Genomic DNA, 17,486 nt, shown 5'->3' on the forward strand with positions numbered 1-17,486 from the left:
TCAGACAATCAAGATGTACCAGAGTTGATGTCTGTCAGCTCACATTCAGGGGTTCTAACAGAAGTACTGCATTAACAGCTTTAGTCATGTTTTTAAAGTCAAATTCCCTTTCGTGCACACATTTCTTATGGAGCCTCAGCAAAGGATAGATTAAGAAATAAAGTTTCTAATTAAATCTATCTTTAAAATATACATTTCAGCATACATGACGATATTCACCTTTACTGTGAACGTGTGGCAATCGCGGTGCTGTCGAAGTAAACTCTTTGGACACTGTCCTGAGCACGTAAAGGGTTATGAGTTACAGTTAAATTAAGGCAATGCCCAGTAAATGCACGCACGCAACATTGTGGTGTGGCTGGGGAGAGGGAGGTCTGGGCTTCTCTGCTTAGGCTGCTGCCTCCGCGACCCGGCCCCGGATAAAGCGGATGAAGATGGATGGATGGATGTTTTAATCCAAACTTTATTACCACATTTCATCATTACAGTCTTTGCCATAACTTTAGAGACATTATTATAGTCATTTATTGCTTTATATAATGCAGAGGAACAACCTCACGTGTTTTGTAGAAATACAATTGCTATGATTGCTATGAGCATTACTACAAACTAGACAGGAAAGATTTTAAAGACAAATCATTTATTCATGACTGTAACTTATGAAAAAGAAAACGTAATGTTTTATGCGATTACTGAATTTTTCTAAGAATGGTTTAAAGGAGTGTAAAACAAATTCAAATGAAAACTATTTCTAACAAAAAAAATCATGCATCACAGTTTATACAGTGTCATCGATTTTCCTATGGACTTGTTGGATCCTTGGTGCTGGAGAAATAAACTCTCTGCACGCCATCGTCAGCACCTGAAAGAACATGAGGAAAAGTTCAACTAAAGCAATGCACAATAAAAGCACACAAGCCTTAACGTGGTGTAAGTAAAACCTGATTGGCAGATGAAGTTGAGGCTCTCCTCACAGGGCTGGTCTTGCCACAGGAGGTGCTCTGTGCTAGTCATGCCCCCACAGGTGCTGGAGTAACAGTCTGGAACAAAATCCTGTGGCCAATTCAAGAAATTCATGGACTGTCCAGACATCCAGAACCACTCGTCTCCTCTGAGGGATCTGTTGGACAGAACAGATGAACAGATCTGAACAGATTTACATTTATCTCTTTATGGAGCATATGGGCGTTTAAAAGCTGCTTGTTGAATTTCACATAAGCTGGATGATCCATATTTATCTTCTTGATGTTGTGTAGGCCTAAAAGAACAATGACAATCATTAAAAAAACAGAAAAAAACCTTGGTACAGCAGGTTTGTTGTGTTTACAGTGAAAGCTGTTTGCAAAGTGGCCTATTATTGCAGCAATGGCAGAAATGCAAATGAGAAAATGGAAGGACGCGCAATGCAAAGATCTGCATCTGCATAATTTGATTTGCAAAGTTTGCAAATTGTCACAGACATCATGCATCATAAGAGTACAGGGTAGTGCATCTGGCCTCTTAGTATTGTGCAGGAACCTTGAACATCACAAACGTTATTCATTAATTATGAAAAAAAAAAACACAACAAAATTGGTAGTTTTTGTGCAATTATACAGCACTTTTCCATTTGTTTGTTATTTTGTTTGTTTTAGAAGACATTTGCATCTTATCGCATCCAAACATACTTATGTTGTAGACCATCAGGACCAATTTGGGGGAACTGAATAGTTTGCGGACTACTGCAATAACTACTGTATCAGTACCTGCGCAGTCCCATCCAGATGTGGTCTGTGAGGGAGAAAGGAACGAGGCCCAGCAGCTGCTCCAACTCGCTTTGCTCCTGTTGGCTGTGAAGGCTGAGCAGGTCCCAGTAATAACGTCTACAGTACATCAGAGCATCAGACCAGCAGAGCCTCTCTCCCACCACCGTCACGTTCCTGCCACCAAGCTGCAGGCTCACAGGTGGAGGAGGGGTGGGAGGAGGTGGAGGAGTTGGTAAAGGAGTGACAGCTTCTGGAACTACAGGGAAGTACTTTGCTTTAGGATTCTGTTTGTTTAAGCCAGTTTGGTTGTTATTGTTTTCCTTTCATTTTAACATGTTCCATTCAAATATTCTGTAGTTTAATGGTAAATACAAGAAAAACAAATCAAAACAGTATAAATCTTACAATAATAATTTAAGCACACAAAACCACAACAATTTCTAAAAAATAGCACAACAAGACCCTACCAGAGAGAGAAGCAAACACTTCCACTTCACACAGGGTTGCGTAAGTCCTTTTTCCTGGTATGATCACAATGATGTAGCGACCTTCCATTTCATTACACTGGAATGTGTATGTTGGTGTACCCGCTAATGATGTGATCATGCCACAACTGATGGATGTAGAGAAAATTTTAAAAAGTTTCAGTGTAACTCTTTTAAATATAATGTTCAGTTTTTTAATAAGGAAAAAATGTTTATGGAGCATATTTATCAGAAATCAGATCTCACCTGGGGTTCATGTTACCATTTTGATCCAGCGAGTTCCCGATCAGGATCTGTGCCCCAAGAATCCTTTCAGGACAACAGTCCTGTCTGTTGATGATGGTGACAGCACTGACTTTATAGACAGCCAACAAGTCTACTCTCCACCAGGGACCCAGTTCAAAATGATTGTGTGTACAGCATCCTGAGTTTGAGTTTCCATTTTTGCACCCATCGACACCCTTTGAGGGCCCATACACTGGCCCATAAGTTGATGACTGTACTGTTTGTTTGTTCAAGGCCACGTTTGGAAGCGGTTCCACTAAATTGTTGAAAAGAAGAAACAAGTATGAATCAGTATCAGGCAGATGTGTTTCAGTAGATCAGATCCAGTCGCTTAAAGCTCTACCTGCTGGGGCAGCATACACCTCCACTTCACACAGGGTGAGAGTCTTCTTCTGTCCAGGAAGAAACACGTTCACAAAGCGACCCTCCATGCTGCCTCCATCACACCGGTATGTGTAGGTTTTACCCGCTTTGATATGTGAGATGGAAGCACACCTGACAGCAGAAATTGTGTTATACCTCTCTGACCTGTCTTCCCCCTGTGCAATGTATGTACGGTCGGAAGGGTAAGATGGCGCTGGCAAAAGGTCGGCAGCCTTAACCCAATTTCCTTCGGGGTCAACCTTCAGTATCAACATTGACAAGCAGAGAGAGGAATGTGTTGCGAGACTTGTGTGCAGTTTACGCTGTAAAGGTGGGCGTGTTACCTGCTTGTCTATGGAGCAGTGATGAAAATGATATTAGATAAGTGTCACAGTGTGTTAATACAGGTGGCTACGGACCTTGATCAACCTTCCACCATGAGCACAGCAGCCGGAGCAAATTGATAGATAAACATAATGGGAACCACACCCAGCAACAATCAGCAGCTGTGAAATGTACAGCAGCAAGGACGGAAATGAAGGTTTTAAGAGCACATAAAATTGTGTTGAAATTTGGGGCCAACTGACTTGTGGAGGTTGGGAAAGTGTCTGGAACATCGCAACAAACAAAAACACGCACAGAGGGTTTGCTGGATCTGCAGCTCCACTGAACACACATAGAATTAACCCGCCTACTAATGCACACATGCAATGAAAATCAGCTTACACTCATTAACACGTGAATTTCAGCAAGGTTAACTTAAAAAAAAGAAAGACTGGTATGTCCAACCAGTGATGAAACAATACATTTAGATAAGATAGTCAAATTGTGAGATGGTTTCTGCTTATTGAACAACACAAATGACCTACTGAAGGAAGGAAATTCTCTTTTGTGAGTTTAAACGCGATCTTAAGAATTTAAATATGTACATGTACATGTGAGTTAATTATATCATTAAGGGGGGGCTGACACAGGGCCTGGCAAACGTGCTCATGAGAGTTGGAACTCAGTCTTCTGAAGGTCATAAGCTTTGTTTGGCGTGACTGATATATTGTGGGAAATGACTTAGAGTGCAGAGGGGTCATTGCAAACATGCTTACACACCTAGGTTATGTTTAGAATAAGTCTGTGGGTCATAAAGTAACGAACATGTTATACTAAACCAACTTTGAAACACTAGATTCTAGTGAAAAATGAAATGAAAAAATAATGTTCTTCTAGTGACTAGAAGAACATTATTTTTCTTGCATCTAAATTTCCCAAACACAGCAGTTATCCCACATATGGTCCACCTATTAAAGGGGGACAGAGGGTTGAGAGAGAGAAAAGAAGCATGACAACTAAGAGAACTGACACCTAGTGGGTAACAAGAGAGTGTGTGTGTGTGTGTAATGTTTGGAGAGATGTGCTGCACTTTCATTCCCAACAATATAGCCCCAGATGGTTCTGTAACTAGAGCCCTAGAGCATCTTGTCCACGGACACAACGACCAGGACAGAGAGCGCGGGGATCGAACCGGCGACATTCTGGTTACAGATGCGCTTCCCAACCCCAGCGCCACGGTCGCCCCGCATGTGACCTGTGTTTAAGAAGAGCTCAAAGGGGGAATTGTGAGATTATTACACTGTCTTATGTTACATTATACCTCTGATTTAAGCTTATGAAATCATTCTATAGTTTTAGGTTGCATTATACTCCTGAGTTAGAAGGTGAAATTATTGTATTGATTAGACTGATTTGTATTACATTAGACTGCTGATTTACTGTGAATGAATTACACTGTTCTATGGTACTTCATACTGCTGATTTATAAAGAAAATACTGTTTGCGGAGAATCATGGCCTTGCTTTTCTGATTGTAGGAAGAGCAAAACATACTGCACAGGAAGCCAAGGTCGTAACTTAGGCTCACTGAGAGAGAAAGAATTTGGATGCTTAGTTTGGAAGGGGGGCCGAAGCTGTAAGAATGTGAGAAATGGTCAGACACTTTGAGATTTTGCCGGACACCCTCCAGTGCACATCTCCTGTTCGGACGTTTGAAATGCTCAAAGTGTTGTATGGAATAAAGAGAATTGTGCTGATTAAAGTAATTGTTGATTGAGCATTTATGCATTGAGTGTTATTCTTCCTTCAGCCCAAAGATCAAAGAGTTGGGATATTTAACAGGGCAGTATTATGTTAATGTTGTGGAGTTCCAGTTCAGGAGGAAGTAACATGAAGTCCTGAACTAGTCCTGTGGTGGATAATATATAAATATTGCAATCTCTGAAATATTGCTGTTGAAATTATTTTAAGATGAAACAAACAAAGAAAAAATCACAATGAACATTGACTGGTATGAAGTCATCATTACCTGGGATTATTGTTTCCATTGTTCTCCAGTGAGTTTCCTATTCTGATCTCAGCTCCATCCAGTCTTTCAGCACAGCAGTCTCCTCTGTTGGTGACTTTTACAGCAGTGATTGTAAAGCTTCGCTGCAGGTCCACCCTCCACCAGGGGTTGGTCTCGTCTTCAGCCGTGTGGCTACAGAACCCATTGCTATAGAACGAGTTCCGTCTGCCATCGATGGCTTTGGACGCAGTGGCAACAGAGAGTGTAGATGACTGGGTAGCTTCTCCTTTGAGTGCCACATTGGGTAATGGGTATCCTTGAAGGAAAACCAAGAAAACAATAATTTCTTTTGGTTGGCCTGTCACAATCTCTATTGACATAAATTTAAAAAAAAAGAATCATAATAATATTTTTAGAAATTAAAAACACCCTGACATGAAAGCTTTCATTGTCCTTTGACTCAGTAAATTACAGTCTTATGTATCAACATAATAATTAAAGGTGTTTACCGTAGTACACTTCAACCTCACAGAGACTCAGGACCTTTGCACTTCCTGGTAGAAACACAGTGACGTAGCGTCCCTTCACAGAGTTACATGGAAAATAAAACGCTTGTCCGCTGGGAATGTGAGAGATGACAGCACACCTGTATATAACAGATTCAAAAAGAAAAAGTATAAAAATTAAAAATAAATAAGTCCCACTGATATAATGATAACTGACTTATGGGTATATATCGCATTCTTTCACCTGTTACTTTCAGGGTCACTGATTTTTGTTGAATTTCCGATCCAGATTTCAGCACCATCCAGCCTGTTTCCCAATTCATCTCTATTAGTTATCATTACAGTCCCAATTGTATACACATTTACCAGGTCTACTCTCCACCAGGGATCAGATTGTTCACTGGTAAGTGTGCAAGACCCTCTTTGATAGCTTGCATCTCTGTTTCCATCAACTGCCTTACCACCAGTACCCACAGTGCCACTGGTTGAAGATTGGACAGCTGTTTTTTTCAGTGCCAGGTTGTAAAGAAGTTGACCTAAATATTTTAAAAAATGCATTATTAATCAAAACAGCTAGTACTGAGCAGAACCAAACCTTTGAATATATGTTGCAACTCTTCACTGATTGCTCACCTTGAATGTTTAGAGTCAAACATAATATACAGTGCTCTGAAAGGCATTTGTCCCCTTCTTGATTTCTTTTTTTCTGTATACTTAACACAGTTACATGTTTCATGTCATCAAACAAATTTGAATAATAGACAAAATAACGAGTAAATACAAAAAAAAAAGTTTATTTAGGTAAGAGTTCATTTATAAGAGAAAAAAACTATCCAATCTGCCAAATGGAGACAACTTGGAAAAGTCGGGAACCTTCCCGGGATTTTCAACCAAAATCACTGCAAGAGTGCATTGATGACTCAACCAGAGGTCACACAAGAACCCAGAACAGCATCCAAAGAACTACAAGATTCACTTGCTTCAGTTAATGTCAGAGTTCATGATACAAAAATAAGAAAGAGATTAAGTAAAAATGTCATCCATAAGAGAGATCCAAGGAAAAAGACACTGCTGACCAAAATCCCCCCTCACAAAACATGTTGATGATCCCCAAGACACAGCCCATTGTTTGCCAGCGATGCCAGTTTAAGTCATTATGCAAATGTAGTGTTTTTAAGGTTGAGGAAACCTGCAGTCAACTGAGACTGAAGAAGTCACTTGAATGAGTGACAAAACATTTCTTCCACTGAAAACACTACATCCAGATTTGAAGGATTTGATTTAAGCATTGATTCTGTTCTATACCATAAAATCCTGAAGAAAAAACAAATCAAAACTAAACAAAACAAAAAAAAAAAACCCAAACCAAATAACAGTCCTGGAGTGGCCTAATCAAAGGTCAAACTTTTAATCACATTGAGATGCTTTGGCATAACCTGCACTTCGGTGAAAGATCAATTGTTTGCTGAACATGACACTTCCATGCTCAAAAATCCTCCAATGTAGCTTAATTAACACAATTCTGCTGAGAAGATTGGGCCAACATTACTCCACAGTGATGTCAAAGACTTATTGCCAGTTATCACTAATGCTTGAGTGCAGTTTGTCCTGCCAAAAAGTGGCACGACCAGTTATCAGGTTCAGGAGATTAATTAATAATAATGCATACTTTATTGATCCCCGTGGGGAAATTACTTGTTTTTCCTCTACATTTGACCCGTTCATTCAGTGAAGCAGTGGGCAGCCACTAAGCAGGCGCCCGGGGAGCAGTGTGTGGGGACGGTACCTTGCTCAGGTGTACTTCAGGGTGGCCGTTCAGTGAATTCAAACCCCCGACCTTCCGATCATGGGGCGACCAGTCTACCTACTGAGCTATCCCTGCCCCACAAGAAACGTTGCCATGAGCAGGATTAGAACCTGGCCCTCCTGGTCTCAAGGCGGCTACTTACTAATTTCTTACTGTAAGGGAGTGAGCTGGTTAGACAGGAGGAAACAGAGGTTAAATGAACATAACTTAACTTAAGCAGATTTTGCAACTTAGCATAGCTCCAAACTAACTTCTACCTCCTTTTGGGAAAAAAAAAATCTAAAGTAGCACACTACAAATAAAAATAATGTATTTCAAGAATCTCAGTTACCAACTTCACAGTTGTTTGAATGCTCAGTTACATAGTTTTGGATAGCATTTTTCCCTTTATGAATTAAATCAATTAAAATTGCAATTTGTACTTATTGTGGCTATCTTTGTCTAATAATATAATTAGTTTGAGGATTTGAAAAATGCAAGTGTGACAAATGTGCAAAAAAAAAAAAATGAAAGAAGAGTCAAACACTTTTTCACACACACATCTATCTATCTATCTATCTATCTATCTATCTATCTCTATATATATATATATATATATACACTGTGCAGCTTATTGATCTCGGCTATCACCTGCACTAAGGCTGTTTCAGTTTAGTTTGAAGATAATTTGCTTCAATATCGGCTGTGATTTTTCTTTATTTGACTTTTTTACATTTTCTTTGTTCCATCACCATCATGTGCTATTCTGCACAAGATTGCACTTTGTGGACCAGAATATGTTTGTTCGTAGAAGAAAAGTTTACCTGCCAGTGTTCCAGATGTTAATGTTAACATGATGGAAATGCCTGTTAACATACAGACATTTAAAAGATTTTTTTTTTTAAAAAGGAGTTATTTTTTTCAATGATCTCACTGATGTGTACATTAAATTCCATCATCTTCATTTTAACTTTATTTTTTCTTAAAGAAAGTTTAAGATACTTTAACTTACCAATGAAGCTCCAACTATGAGTCCCACTCATGGCTTAAGAAAGTATCCAAGTCAAATGTATTATGGCATTAATAAAATGCAGTAATTGGCAGGTAGACTGACTTACTGTCTCTGTAGTTTTCTTCTAAGCACTACCAATCTCATACTATTCTCCCCTGTTTGTTTTGATATCCAAGAATATGCAAATTTTTAGTCAGTAATGTTTGCATGAATGACAACACACCCAAACTCATATCTGGATCTTCAGACCAAACCTTTCCAATGCATGTTTCTACAATTTAATGTTTAAATATTCTATTTTATTTTTTTACATTTTTCACTTGCCGTATTACACATTTTTATTCATTTCACTGATCATTACTTTCAAAGGCACATGCTTACCTCAAAGTCTATCAGCCAGATTCACACACAACTATATGTGCCGTTTTATTGTAAACTTTATTACTTTGATGAAGATGATGGCACTTGCATTTCTCAAGTGTAATATTTAATTTCAATGCTAATGTCTCTGACACAAACAGAGATACCTGTGCAGTTACAGTTTTCCACAGCATCGTTTACATCAGGGGTGTGAAATAAAAGCCCTGGGGCCAGCATTGACCCGACAGAGACTCCAATCTGGTCTGCTGAATGGTTTTGGAAAATGTGCATGGCATGCATTTATGGATTTCTTATAGGTGTACAACTTTTCCTGCTGATAAAAAGCTCCCCAAAAACTATTTATACTACACCAAAGTAGATAGGTATTAGATAAACAGTTAAATGAGATAAAAAAACATTTTTAATGTGTACAACAGAAATTCGAGTAAAAAAAATGAAAGTTTTCATCAGTCAAATAAAAATATAAGGTTTTATAAGTACATGACATCTGGGCAGTGAGCTACCAGAGATTTATCTGTAGTTTTACACACTTTTCATGTAGAAAAACTGAAATGTGCTGTTGAAATTGCACTTTTACAATATTTGCATACATGTGTTTAACATGATATAAGCCCAGCCAGATCAGCAGATGATGTTTAGGTTCACCCCACAATGGGCAACATCCAATTTAAGAATTTAAAATAAAACATCAAAACAGATTTAAACGGAATGAAAATGTTGCCATTGATGTAGTACTGGCACCACCTGTTGATACTGAGTTTCATATATGCTACATGGTTAATAATTAGCTTTAAAATAATAATATGTATTACTATTTTTTTAATAATTTGTTTAGAAAAACACTGAAAAGACATCTTTCTAACTCTGAATGAAATTTCTTTCACGTTCATCTTTGTGGATTAAATGATGTAGATAAAATACCTGCCCCGCTAATGTCACAGCAAGTTTGTGTTTTCTGTCAAAACTAAAAAACAAACACGCCTGTCTGGAGAAGGCAGCAATGCAAATGAGAGAACACAACAACACCTGACTTAAGATCTGCATCTTCTGAGAATATTTGCTAAATTCAAATCATTAAGAAGCATCTGACCTCTCAGTATTTTGCATCTGTTCAAAATTACATCAAAAGCAGTTTGCCTTTTACACTGACTTTAAATTAATAATATTTGGAAAATAATATTTGTTAAACTTTTTTTTTAGTTCATGTAGTGAAATGGGTTCATATAAAAATGTTTTTGTTTTTATTAAATATTTTGCAAGATTTCACAGTTTAGCCCCGGAGTCACCTCAGTATACATAAGGAAAACTTTTTGCATCACGTCTAGTCATGCCTGTCTGGAAACGCTAGCAATGCAAATGAAAGAAAAAACAAGGACACAGCCTGTGACTTAAAGGCTATATCTTTGGAGAAATTTTCATTTGCAAAATTCAAATCGTCATTCAAATTGTGAATGAAATGAGAGCAGAGAAAGGCCTCTTAGTATTTTGAAAAGCAAGAATGGCGTCATATATGAAGTGGTGCATATATAGTACATGAGAACACAAACTTTATTTCAGCCTAAATTTTAATTCTAATGAATATGTTTGGCTTGAAACACGATCATAGGAAAAGAAGGAGGCTTTAAAAAACAACAACAAGATAACAAAACAGGAAAATTAGTATGGAAGAGTCTATAGTGGGATTCAGCAGGTGAGGGAATCTTAAAATCAGTTGTAGTGGCTCAGCATGCGGAAAAGTATCATAACTCATAATCATTTCTATTATGAGTTCCAGTAGATTTTTTTTATTGTACAGGCTGTGATCAGGTGACCTGTGCTGTGCTCTGAGGTTTAATGCTCTTTGTTGATTTACAAAACTGGATTCAACAAGATGCAACCCGAATCTTGGCTAATATCCATCCTGTATACTCACAGTACATTTATACTAGACTGTTTAAAGCTGATGCAAAGCTGGAATTCAGTTAATTCAGTGAGTCAGAATAATCATACTGATTATTCTGCTTTATTTTAAATTGTATCTTAAATTGTTACTTTGCGACTGATTTTGGTACATTTTAAATTGTTGCAGGACTGAATATGAAAATGCCACCAAATCCCTGGAAATCTTTCTGACAATCTTTCTAATTAATTTGTTTAGAGACAAAACTTATTTATACTGTCAGACAGCAGGTCTGCAATGATTTTTTTTAATATAGTGTCAGAGAGAATTTAGTAATTACAGACATGTGTGTTGTATGCTATATTGTCCACAAATGAAAAATAACATTTTCGCACTTTGCTGTGCGTGTAGTGTGAAGTGCTTAAGAACTTGTGTTCTTCTGCACAAATAAAAACCAAACTGTTTGATATTGTTATATTTTATAATATACGACTGTCTTTGTTTATTAATCCAAACTTTATTACCACATTTCATCATTACAGTCTTTGCCATAACTTTAGAGGCACTATTATAGGCACTTATTGCTTTATATAATGCAGAGGAACAACCTCACGTGTTTTGTAGAAATACAATTGCTATGATTGCTATGAGCATTACTACAAACTAGACAGGAAATTATTTAAAGATAAATCATTTATTCATGACTGTAACTTATGAAAAAGATAAACGTAATGTTTTATGCAATTACTGAATTTTTCTAAGAATGGTTTAAAGGAGTGTAAAACATATTCAGATAGAAACTATTTCTAACAAAATAACTATGCATCACAGTTTATACTGTGTCATCTCCTTTATGGACTTGTTGGATCCTTGAGTGCTGGAGAAATAAACTCTCTGCACGCCATCGTCAGCACCTGAAAGAACATGAGGAAAAGTTCAATAAGGGAATACACAATAAAAGCACACAAGCCTTAATGTGGTGTAAGTAAAACCTGATTGGCAGATGAAGTTGAGGCTCTCCTCACAGGGCTGGTCCTGCCAGAGGAAGTGGTCTGTGCTGGCCACACCTCCACAGGTGCTGGAGTAGCTGTCAGGAACAAAATCTTGTGGCCAATTTAAGAAATTCATGGAATATCCAGACATCCAGAACCACTCATCTGCTCTGAGGGATCTGTTGTAGAGAAAGTATAACGAACAGATGTAAACTGATTGGAAAATGCAGCTATTGACATTTCACATAAACTATATGATTGATATTTATCTTCAAAATAACAAAATATGTTAAATATACTGGAAAAAATTTCACTGGAAAACAATTTGAATTTTATCATTTTAAGCATAATTTTGCTTAAGTGAATAGAAAATCCAAATGTAAGTTTGACACAGCAATGCAAATAAGAAAACACAACAACACAAAGCATCTAACTTAAAGATCTGTGTTGGGTCTGCGTTTCTGTGTGACTACCTGTTAATGAAATTCAGATTAACAAAGCACAGTAGGTGATCACTGGGAAGATGCAAATATGCCTGGAATGAGTTCAGAAAATTCCAATTTTCGTTCTTTTTTCTTTTGAAACAAGCATTAAACAAGAAGGGTCATCTCCATCAACCTGTATATGGCGTAACCCCTCTAATCGTCTCACCATACACAAGCACAGGTAAGGTCATAAATGCAGGAAGTAAATATCCTCGCTAAATAAGAGAACAGAACCCTCACATAGGATGTGCCTTCAGTTACACTGTAGCCCCCCTCACCATTCAACAGGCTGGGGAAGACAACAGAAACAAAGGAATGTCTTTGATGATTCAGTTTGAACTGAGACTTACAAATTTAAGTACACAATGACAACATTTAAGATAAGATGAGAATCTTTATTAGTACCACATCTGAAAAATTTGTTTTGTCACAACAGTGCAAAGTTATATAGCAAAAATTAAAGAACACAGGAAAACAATAAGAATAATACACTGTACACAACTGTACAGAATAGAATAGAATAAAAAAATACTATATATAGAATGGAATAAAATAAAATAAAATGTACAATAGGATAAAAATTTAATACATATACAACTGAGTAAAAATACAACTTTGGCAGAATATTTAACATTTTGACTCTAACAATCTGCCTCTTCTGAGAATATTTCCTCAGAAGAGGCGGGGCATCTGACCTCTTAGTATGTTGCAGCAGTTTAAATTTACATAATATGCCTTCTTTATTAACTGTGAAAAATGTATTCCCTATGACACACAATTGGATAAATAATCAGAAAACAAGTAAATATTTTCTTGACTGGGTTTTTTTGTTTTTGGGGTCATTGTGTTGTCAGAAGTTATTTCTTCTTTGAACCATTGGTAGTTATTTTCATTCACTTTGTACATTGTTTGCATTTCTTTCTGGCTTTTCCTGTTGTGTCTTTCTCCATTTATTTGGTTGTTTCTTCTGTTTCTTTGTTCTCATTTGATATTTATGTATAGTTCTTTAACAGATTTTTCCATTTCACTTGTGATTGGAGAGAAGCACCATCTCATTTATGTTATGTCCTGCTCATTATTTAATCTGTGATGTACATCAGCTAAATGTATCTATAGCTATCAGTACCTGCGCAGTCCCATCCAGATGTGGTCTGTGAGGGAGAAAGGAACGAGGCCCAGCAGCTGCTCCAACTCGCTTTGCTCCTGTTGGCTGTGAAGGCTGAGCAGGTCCCAGTAATAACGTCTACAGTACATCAGAGCATCAGACCAGCAGAGCCTCTCTCCCACCACCGTCACGTTCCTGCCACCAAGCTGCAGGCTCACAGGTGGAGGAGGGGTGGGAGGAGGTGGAGGAGTTGGTAAAGGAGTGACAGCTTCTGGAACTACAGGGAAGTACTTTGCTTTAGGATTCTGTTTGTTTAAGCCAGTTTGGTTGTTATTGTTTTCTTTTCATTTTAACATGTTCCATTGAAATATTCTGCAGTTTAACTGGACACTGAAAGCTAAAAGTTCAGCAAAGTGCATAATGTTCATTTGGTCCTATGAACAATGGTAAATACAAGAAAAAGAAAAAAACAACAACAGTAAAAATCTTACAATAATAATTTAAGCACACAAAACCACAACAATTTCTAAAAAATAGCACAACAAGACCCTACCAGATAGAGAAGCAAACACTTCCACTTCACACAGGGTTGCGTAAGTCCTTTTTCCTGGTATGATCACAGTGACGTAGCGACCTTCCATTTCATTACACTGGAATGTGTATGTTGGTGTACCATCTAATGATGTGATCATGCCACAACTGATGGATGTAGAGAAACAACAAAGAAAATGATAGATTAGAACTTAAAACTATGTTCAGACATTAGATTTTCTTTGTTTTAAAAAAACAAAAAAATATTGAATTTAATGTTGAAGGAGAAAAGTTACATTTATCAGAAATCAGATCACACCTGGGGTTTTGGTTACCATTTTGATCCAGCGAGTTCCCGATCAGGATCTGTGCCCCAAGAATCCTTTCAGGACAACATTCCTGTCTGTTGATGATGGTGACAGCACTGACTTTATAGACAGCCAGTAAGTCTACTCTCCACCAGGGACCCAGCTGTTCTACAGTAGAAGAACAGCATCTTATGTTGAAGTTTCCATTCCTGCACCCATCGACACCCTTTGAGGGCCCAAACACTGGCCCATACCAAGTTGATGACTGTACTGTTTGTTTGTTTAAGGCCACGTTTGGAAGCGGTTCCACTAAATTGTGGAAAAGAAGAAACAAGTATGAATCAGTATCAGGCAGATGTGTTTCAGTAGATCAGATCCAGTCACTTAAAGCTCTACCTGCTGGGGCAGCATACACCTCCACTTCACACAGGGTGAGAGTCTTCTTCTGTCCAGGAAGAAACACATTCACAAAGCGACCCTCCATGCTGCCTCCATCACACCGGTATGTGTAGGTTTTACCCGCGTTGATATGTGAGATGGAAGCACACCTGACAGCAGAGAGTGTGGGGGCAGCATTATGTTAGTATTATGGACTTCATGTTAAGGAGAAGGTAACATCAAGTAATTAACTAGTCCTGTGGTCGATAATATGTATATTCTAATTGCTGAAACATTGCTGTTCAAGTTATTCTAAAGTAAAACAAACAAAGAAAAAGATCACAATGAACGTTGACTGATATAAAATTACCTGGGATTATTGTTTCCATTGTTCTCCAGTGAGTTTCCTATTCTGATCTCAGCTCCATCCAGTCTTTCAGCACAGCAGTCTCCTCTGTTGGTGACTTTTACAGCAGTGATTGTAAAGCTTCGCTGCAGGTCCACCCTCCACCAGGGGTTGGTCTCGTCTTCAGCCGTGTGGCTACAGAACCCATTGCTATAGAACGAGTTCCGTCTGCCATCGATGGCTTTGGACGCAGTGGCAACAGAGAGTGTAGATGACTGGGTAGCTTCTCCTTTGAGTGCCACATTGGGTAATGGGTATCCTTGAAGGAAAACCAAGAAAACAATAATTTATGTTGTTTGGGCTCTGACAACTCTTATTGATTTATATAATAAAAACACAAAGAATAATTGCATGTCACAGTCCTGGGTCAATTTGACCCAGCGTTCTTAGGTTTCTTGTGTTTTTCTACTTTTTTAGTTCATGATTTATTCCATGGTTCCTAGGTTGTTTATTTTATTTTACTGGATTCTGCCTTGTGTCTCTGCCCTCTGTCTCCCCATGTGTCTGTGTTATATTGTTGTGTGAGTTCTCGTGCCGTGGTTTGTGTTTCATTCTGTTATGTTTTCCATGTTTACCCAGCTTGTCATGTTTGCACTCTTCCTTGTGTTTCTCAGTGTTCCCTCCAGTCTGCATCTCTGTATATTTCCTGTTTTACTCTGAAGGTCTGTGTCTCATGTTAGTCTATTCTGTTTTGCTTCCTTGTCTCGTTGTGCCCAATCAGTTCCACCGGGCTTGCCACCTGTTCCTTGTTCCCTCATGTTCCTGTCTGTGTATTTATATTGTGTGTCATCTCGTCCTTGTTGTTGGTTCGTCTGTGTTTCTTCCCTGCCTCATTCTGTGTCATCTTCCCGCGTCTCCCTGCATCCCGGTTTCAGTTCAGTGTTTTGTTTGTTTCTCCCAGTATAAATTTCTTTGCTTCTGTTTCTCGCCTGCTAAGTTTTTGTTTGTTTCACTTACCAGTTTAATAAAGCTCACCTGCATCTGAAGCTGCCTGCATCTTGCATCCTAACTTTCAACCTCCACTCATCTGCCATGGCAGACGTGACATTGTAATGTTGTTAGAAATTAAAAACACCCTGACATGAAAGCTGTCATTTGTTCTTTGACTCAGTAAATTGCAGTTTTATGTATCTGCATCAGAATTGAAAGTATTTACCGTAATACACTTCAACCTCACAGAGACTTAGGACCTTTGCACTTCCTGGTAAAAACACAGTGACGTAGCGTCCCTTCACAGAGTTACATGGAAAATAAAACGCTTGTCCGCTGGGAATGTGGGAGATGACAGCACACCTGTGTATGAAACATTCAAAAAGAAAAAGTAAAGAATAAATATAAATAAGTCCTATTGATATGATAAATAATGACTTACGGTTATAAATCAAGCTCTTTCACCTGATGCTTTCAGGGTCACTGATTGTTATTGAATTTCCGATCCAGATTTCGGCACCATCCAGCCCATTTTCCAATTCCTGTCTATTGGTTATCATTACAGTCCCAATTGTATACACATTTACCAGGTCTACTCTCCACCAGGGATCAGATTCTACATTGGTAAGTGTGCAAGACCCACTTTGATAGTTTGCATCTCTGTTTCCATCAACTGCCTTACCAGCAATACCCACAGTGCCACTGGTTGAAGATTGGACAGCTTTTTGTTTCAGTGCCACATTGTAAAGGAGTTGACCTAAGTGATTAAAAAAAAATATTAATGAAAACATAGAGGGCTATTTTTACATTTTTGCTCGGAATAAGCAATATACATATAAATATACAGATAAATCAAGGTCCAGTGTCAAATTAGTAGTTATTATATTTGTATTTGCCTGAACTGAGACGGATTCATTTTATTAAGAATGAAACTTTGCTCAATTATTGGCTGTGCTTTCTAAATAAAAATCTTTATTTTTTTAATTTTTGCAAACTTGTGATAGTTTGCACTTAACAAATGTGGACGAGAATGTTTTGATTGCAGAAGAAAAATTTACCTGCCAGTGTTCCAGATGTTAATGTTAACATGATGGAAATGCCTGTTAACATACCGACATTTGAAAGATATTTAAAAAAAAGGAGTTATTTTTTTGAATGATCTCACTGATGTGTACATTAAATTCCATCATCTTCATTTTAACTTTATTTTTTCTTAAACAATGTTTAAGATACTTTAACTTACCAATGAAGCTCCAACTATGAGTCCCACTCATGGCTTAAGAAAGTATCCAAGTCAAATGTATTGTGGCATTAATAAAACGCAGTAATTGGCAGGTAGACTGACTTACTGTCTCTGTAGTTTTCTTCTAATCACTACCAGTCTCATACTTTACTCCTGCATTTGTTTCAGTATCCAAGAATATGCAAATTTTTAGTCACTGATGTTTGCATGAATGACCACACACTCAAAATCTTCAGACCAAACCTTTCCACTGCATGTTTCTACAATTTAATGTTTAAACATTTTATTTTTCTACATTTTCACTTGCCTTATTAGACATTTTTATTCATTTCACT

At 37.8% G+C, this 17,486-nt stretch overlaps 2 protein-coding genes across 3 annotated transcripts; both read right to left on the minus strand.

Annotated features, from left to right (window-relative positions):
* Positions 1 to 535: 535 nt before the first annotated feature.
* Positions 536 to 8,638, minus strand: LOC146579853 (uncharacterized). 2 transcript variants are annotated; one of them, XM_085265564.1, is made up of 11 exons: positions 8,514 to 8,638; positions 8,326 to 8,367; positions 5,960 to 7,689; positions 5,719 to 5,855; positions 5,231 to 5,525; positions 2,859 to 3,010; positions 2,477 to 2,771; positions 2,213 to 2,358; positions 1,746 to 2,001; positions 942 to 1,120; positions 536 to 862 (listed from the first exon to the last, which is right to left on the minus strand). In XM_085265564.1, the coding sequence occupies exons 3-11, from the start codon at positions 6,271 to 6,273 to the stop codon at positions 801 to 803; spliced, it is 1,836 nt and encodes a 611-aa protein (XP_085121690.1). In that variant the 5' UTR covers positions 6,274 to 7,689; positions 8,326 to 8,367; positions 8,514 to 8,638; the 3' UTR covers positions 536 to 800. The 2 variants fall into 2 exon arrangements, with proteins under 2 accessions (XP_085121690.1, XP_085121681.1); XM_085265555.1 differs by lacking the exons at positions 8,326 to 8,367; positions 8,514 to 8,638 and having other exon boundaries at positions 5,960 to 8,052.
* A 2,960-nt stretch (positions 8,639 to 11,598) lies between these two features.
* LOC146579854 (uncharacterized) lies at positions 11,599 to 16,699 on the minus strand. Its single transcript, XM_085268011.1, has 9 exons — positions 16,374 to 16,699; positions 16,135 to 16,271; positions 14,943 to 15,237; positions 14,591 to 14,742; positions 14,206 to 14,503; positions 13,909 to 14,054; positions 13,377 to 13,632; positions 11,766 to 11,944; positions 11,599 to 11,687 (listed from the first exon to the last, which is right to left on the minus strand). The coding sequence occupies exons 1-9, from the start codon at positions 16,697 to 16,699 to the stop codon at positions 11,599 to 11,601; spliced, it is 1,878 nt and encodes a 625-aa protein (XP_085124137.1).
* Between the last annotated feature and the right edge of the window lie 787 nt (positions 16,700 to 17,486).

This window comes from Mchenga conophoros, linkage group LG3, assembly GCF_057382185.1.
Source record: "Mchenga conophoros isolate Kocher_MC1m ecotype Shallow Benthic linkage group LG3, M_conophoros_male_GT1.1, whole genome shotgun sequence".
Classification (NCBI taxonomy): Eukaryota; Metazoa; Chordata; class Actinopteri; order Cichliformes; family Cichlidae; genus Mchenga; species Mchenga conophoros.

Excerpts from the sequence above, each read along its gene's own strand:
- LOC146579853 (XM_085265564.1), bottom strand. The coding sequence starts at position 6,273 with ATGCATTTTTTAAAATATTTAGGTCAACTTCTTTACAACCTGGCACTG. Across the intron at positions 5,856-5,959 it reads AGTGACCCTGAAAGTAACAG|GTGTGCTGTCATCTCTCACA; the intron begins GTGAAAGAATGC and ends TGTTATATACAG. Across the intron at positions 5,526-5,718 it reads TGAGGTTGAAGTGTACTACG|GATACCCATTACCCAATGTG; the intron begins GTAAACACCTTT and ends TTTTCCTTCAAG.
- LOC146579854 (XM_085268011.1), bottom strand. The coding sequence starts at position 16,699 with ATGTTTTCATTAATATTTTTTTTTAATCACTTAGGTCAACTCCTTTAC. Across the intron at positions 14,743-14,942 it reads AATGGAAACAATAATCCCAG|GTGTGCTTCCATCTCACATA; the intron begins GTAATTTTATAT and ends CTCTGCTGTCAG. Across the intron at positions 11,945-13,376 it reads ATCTGGATGGGACTGCGCAG|ATCCCTCAGAGCAGATGAGT; the intron begins GTACTGATAGCT and ends TCTCTACAACAG.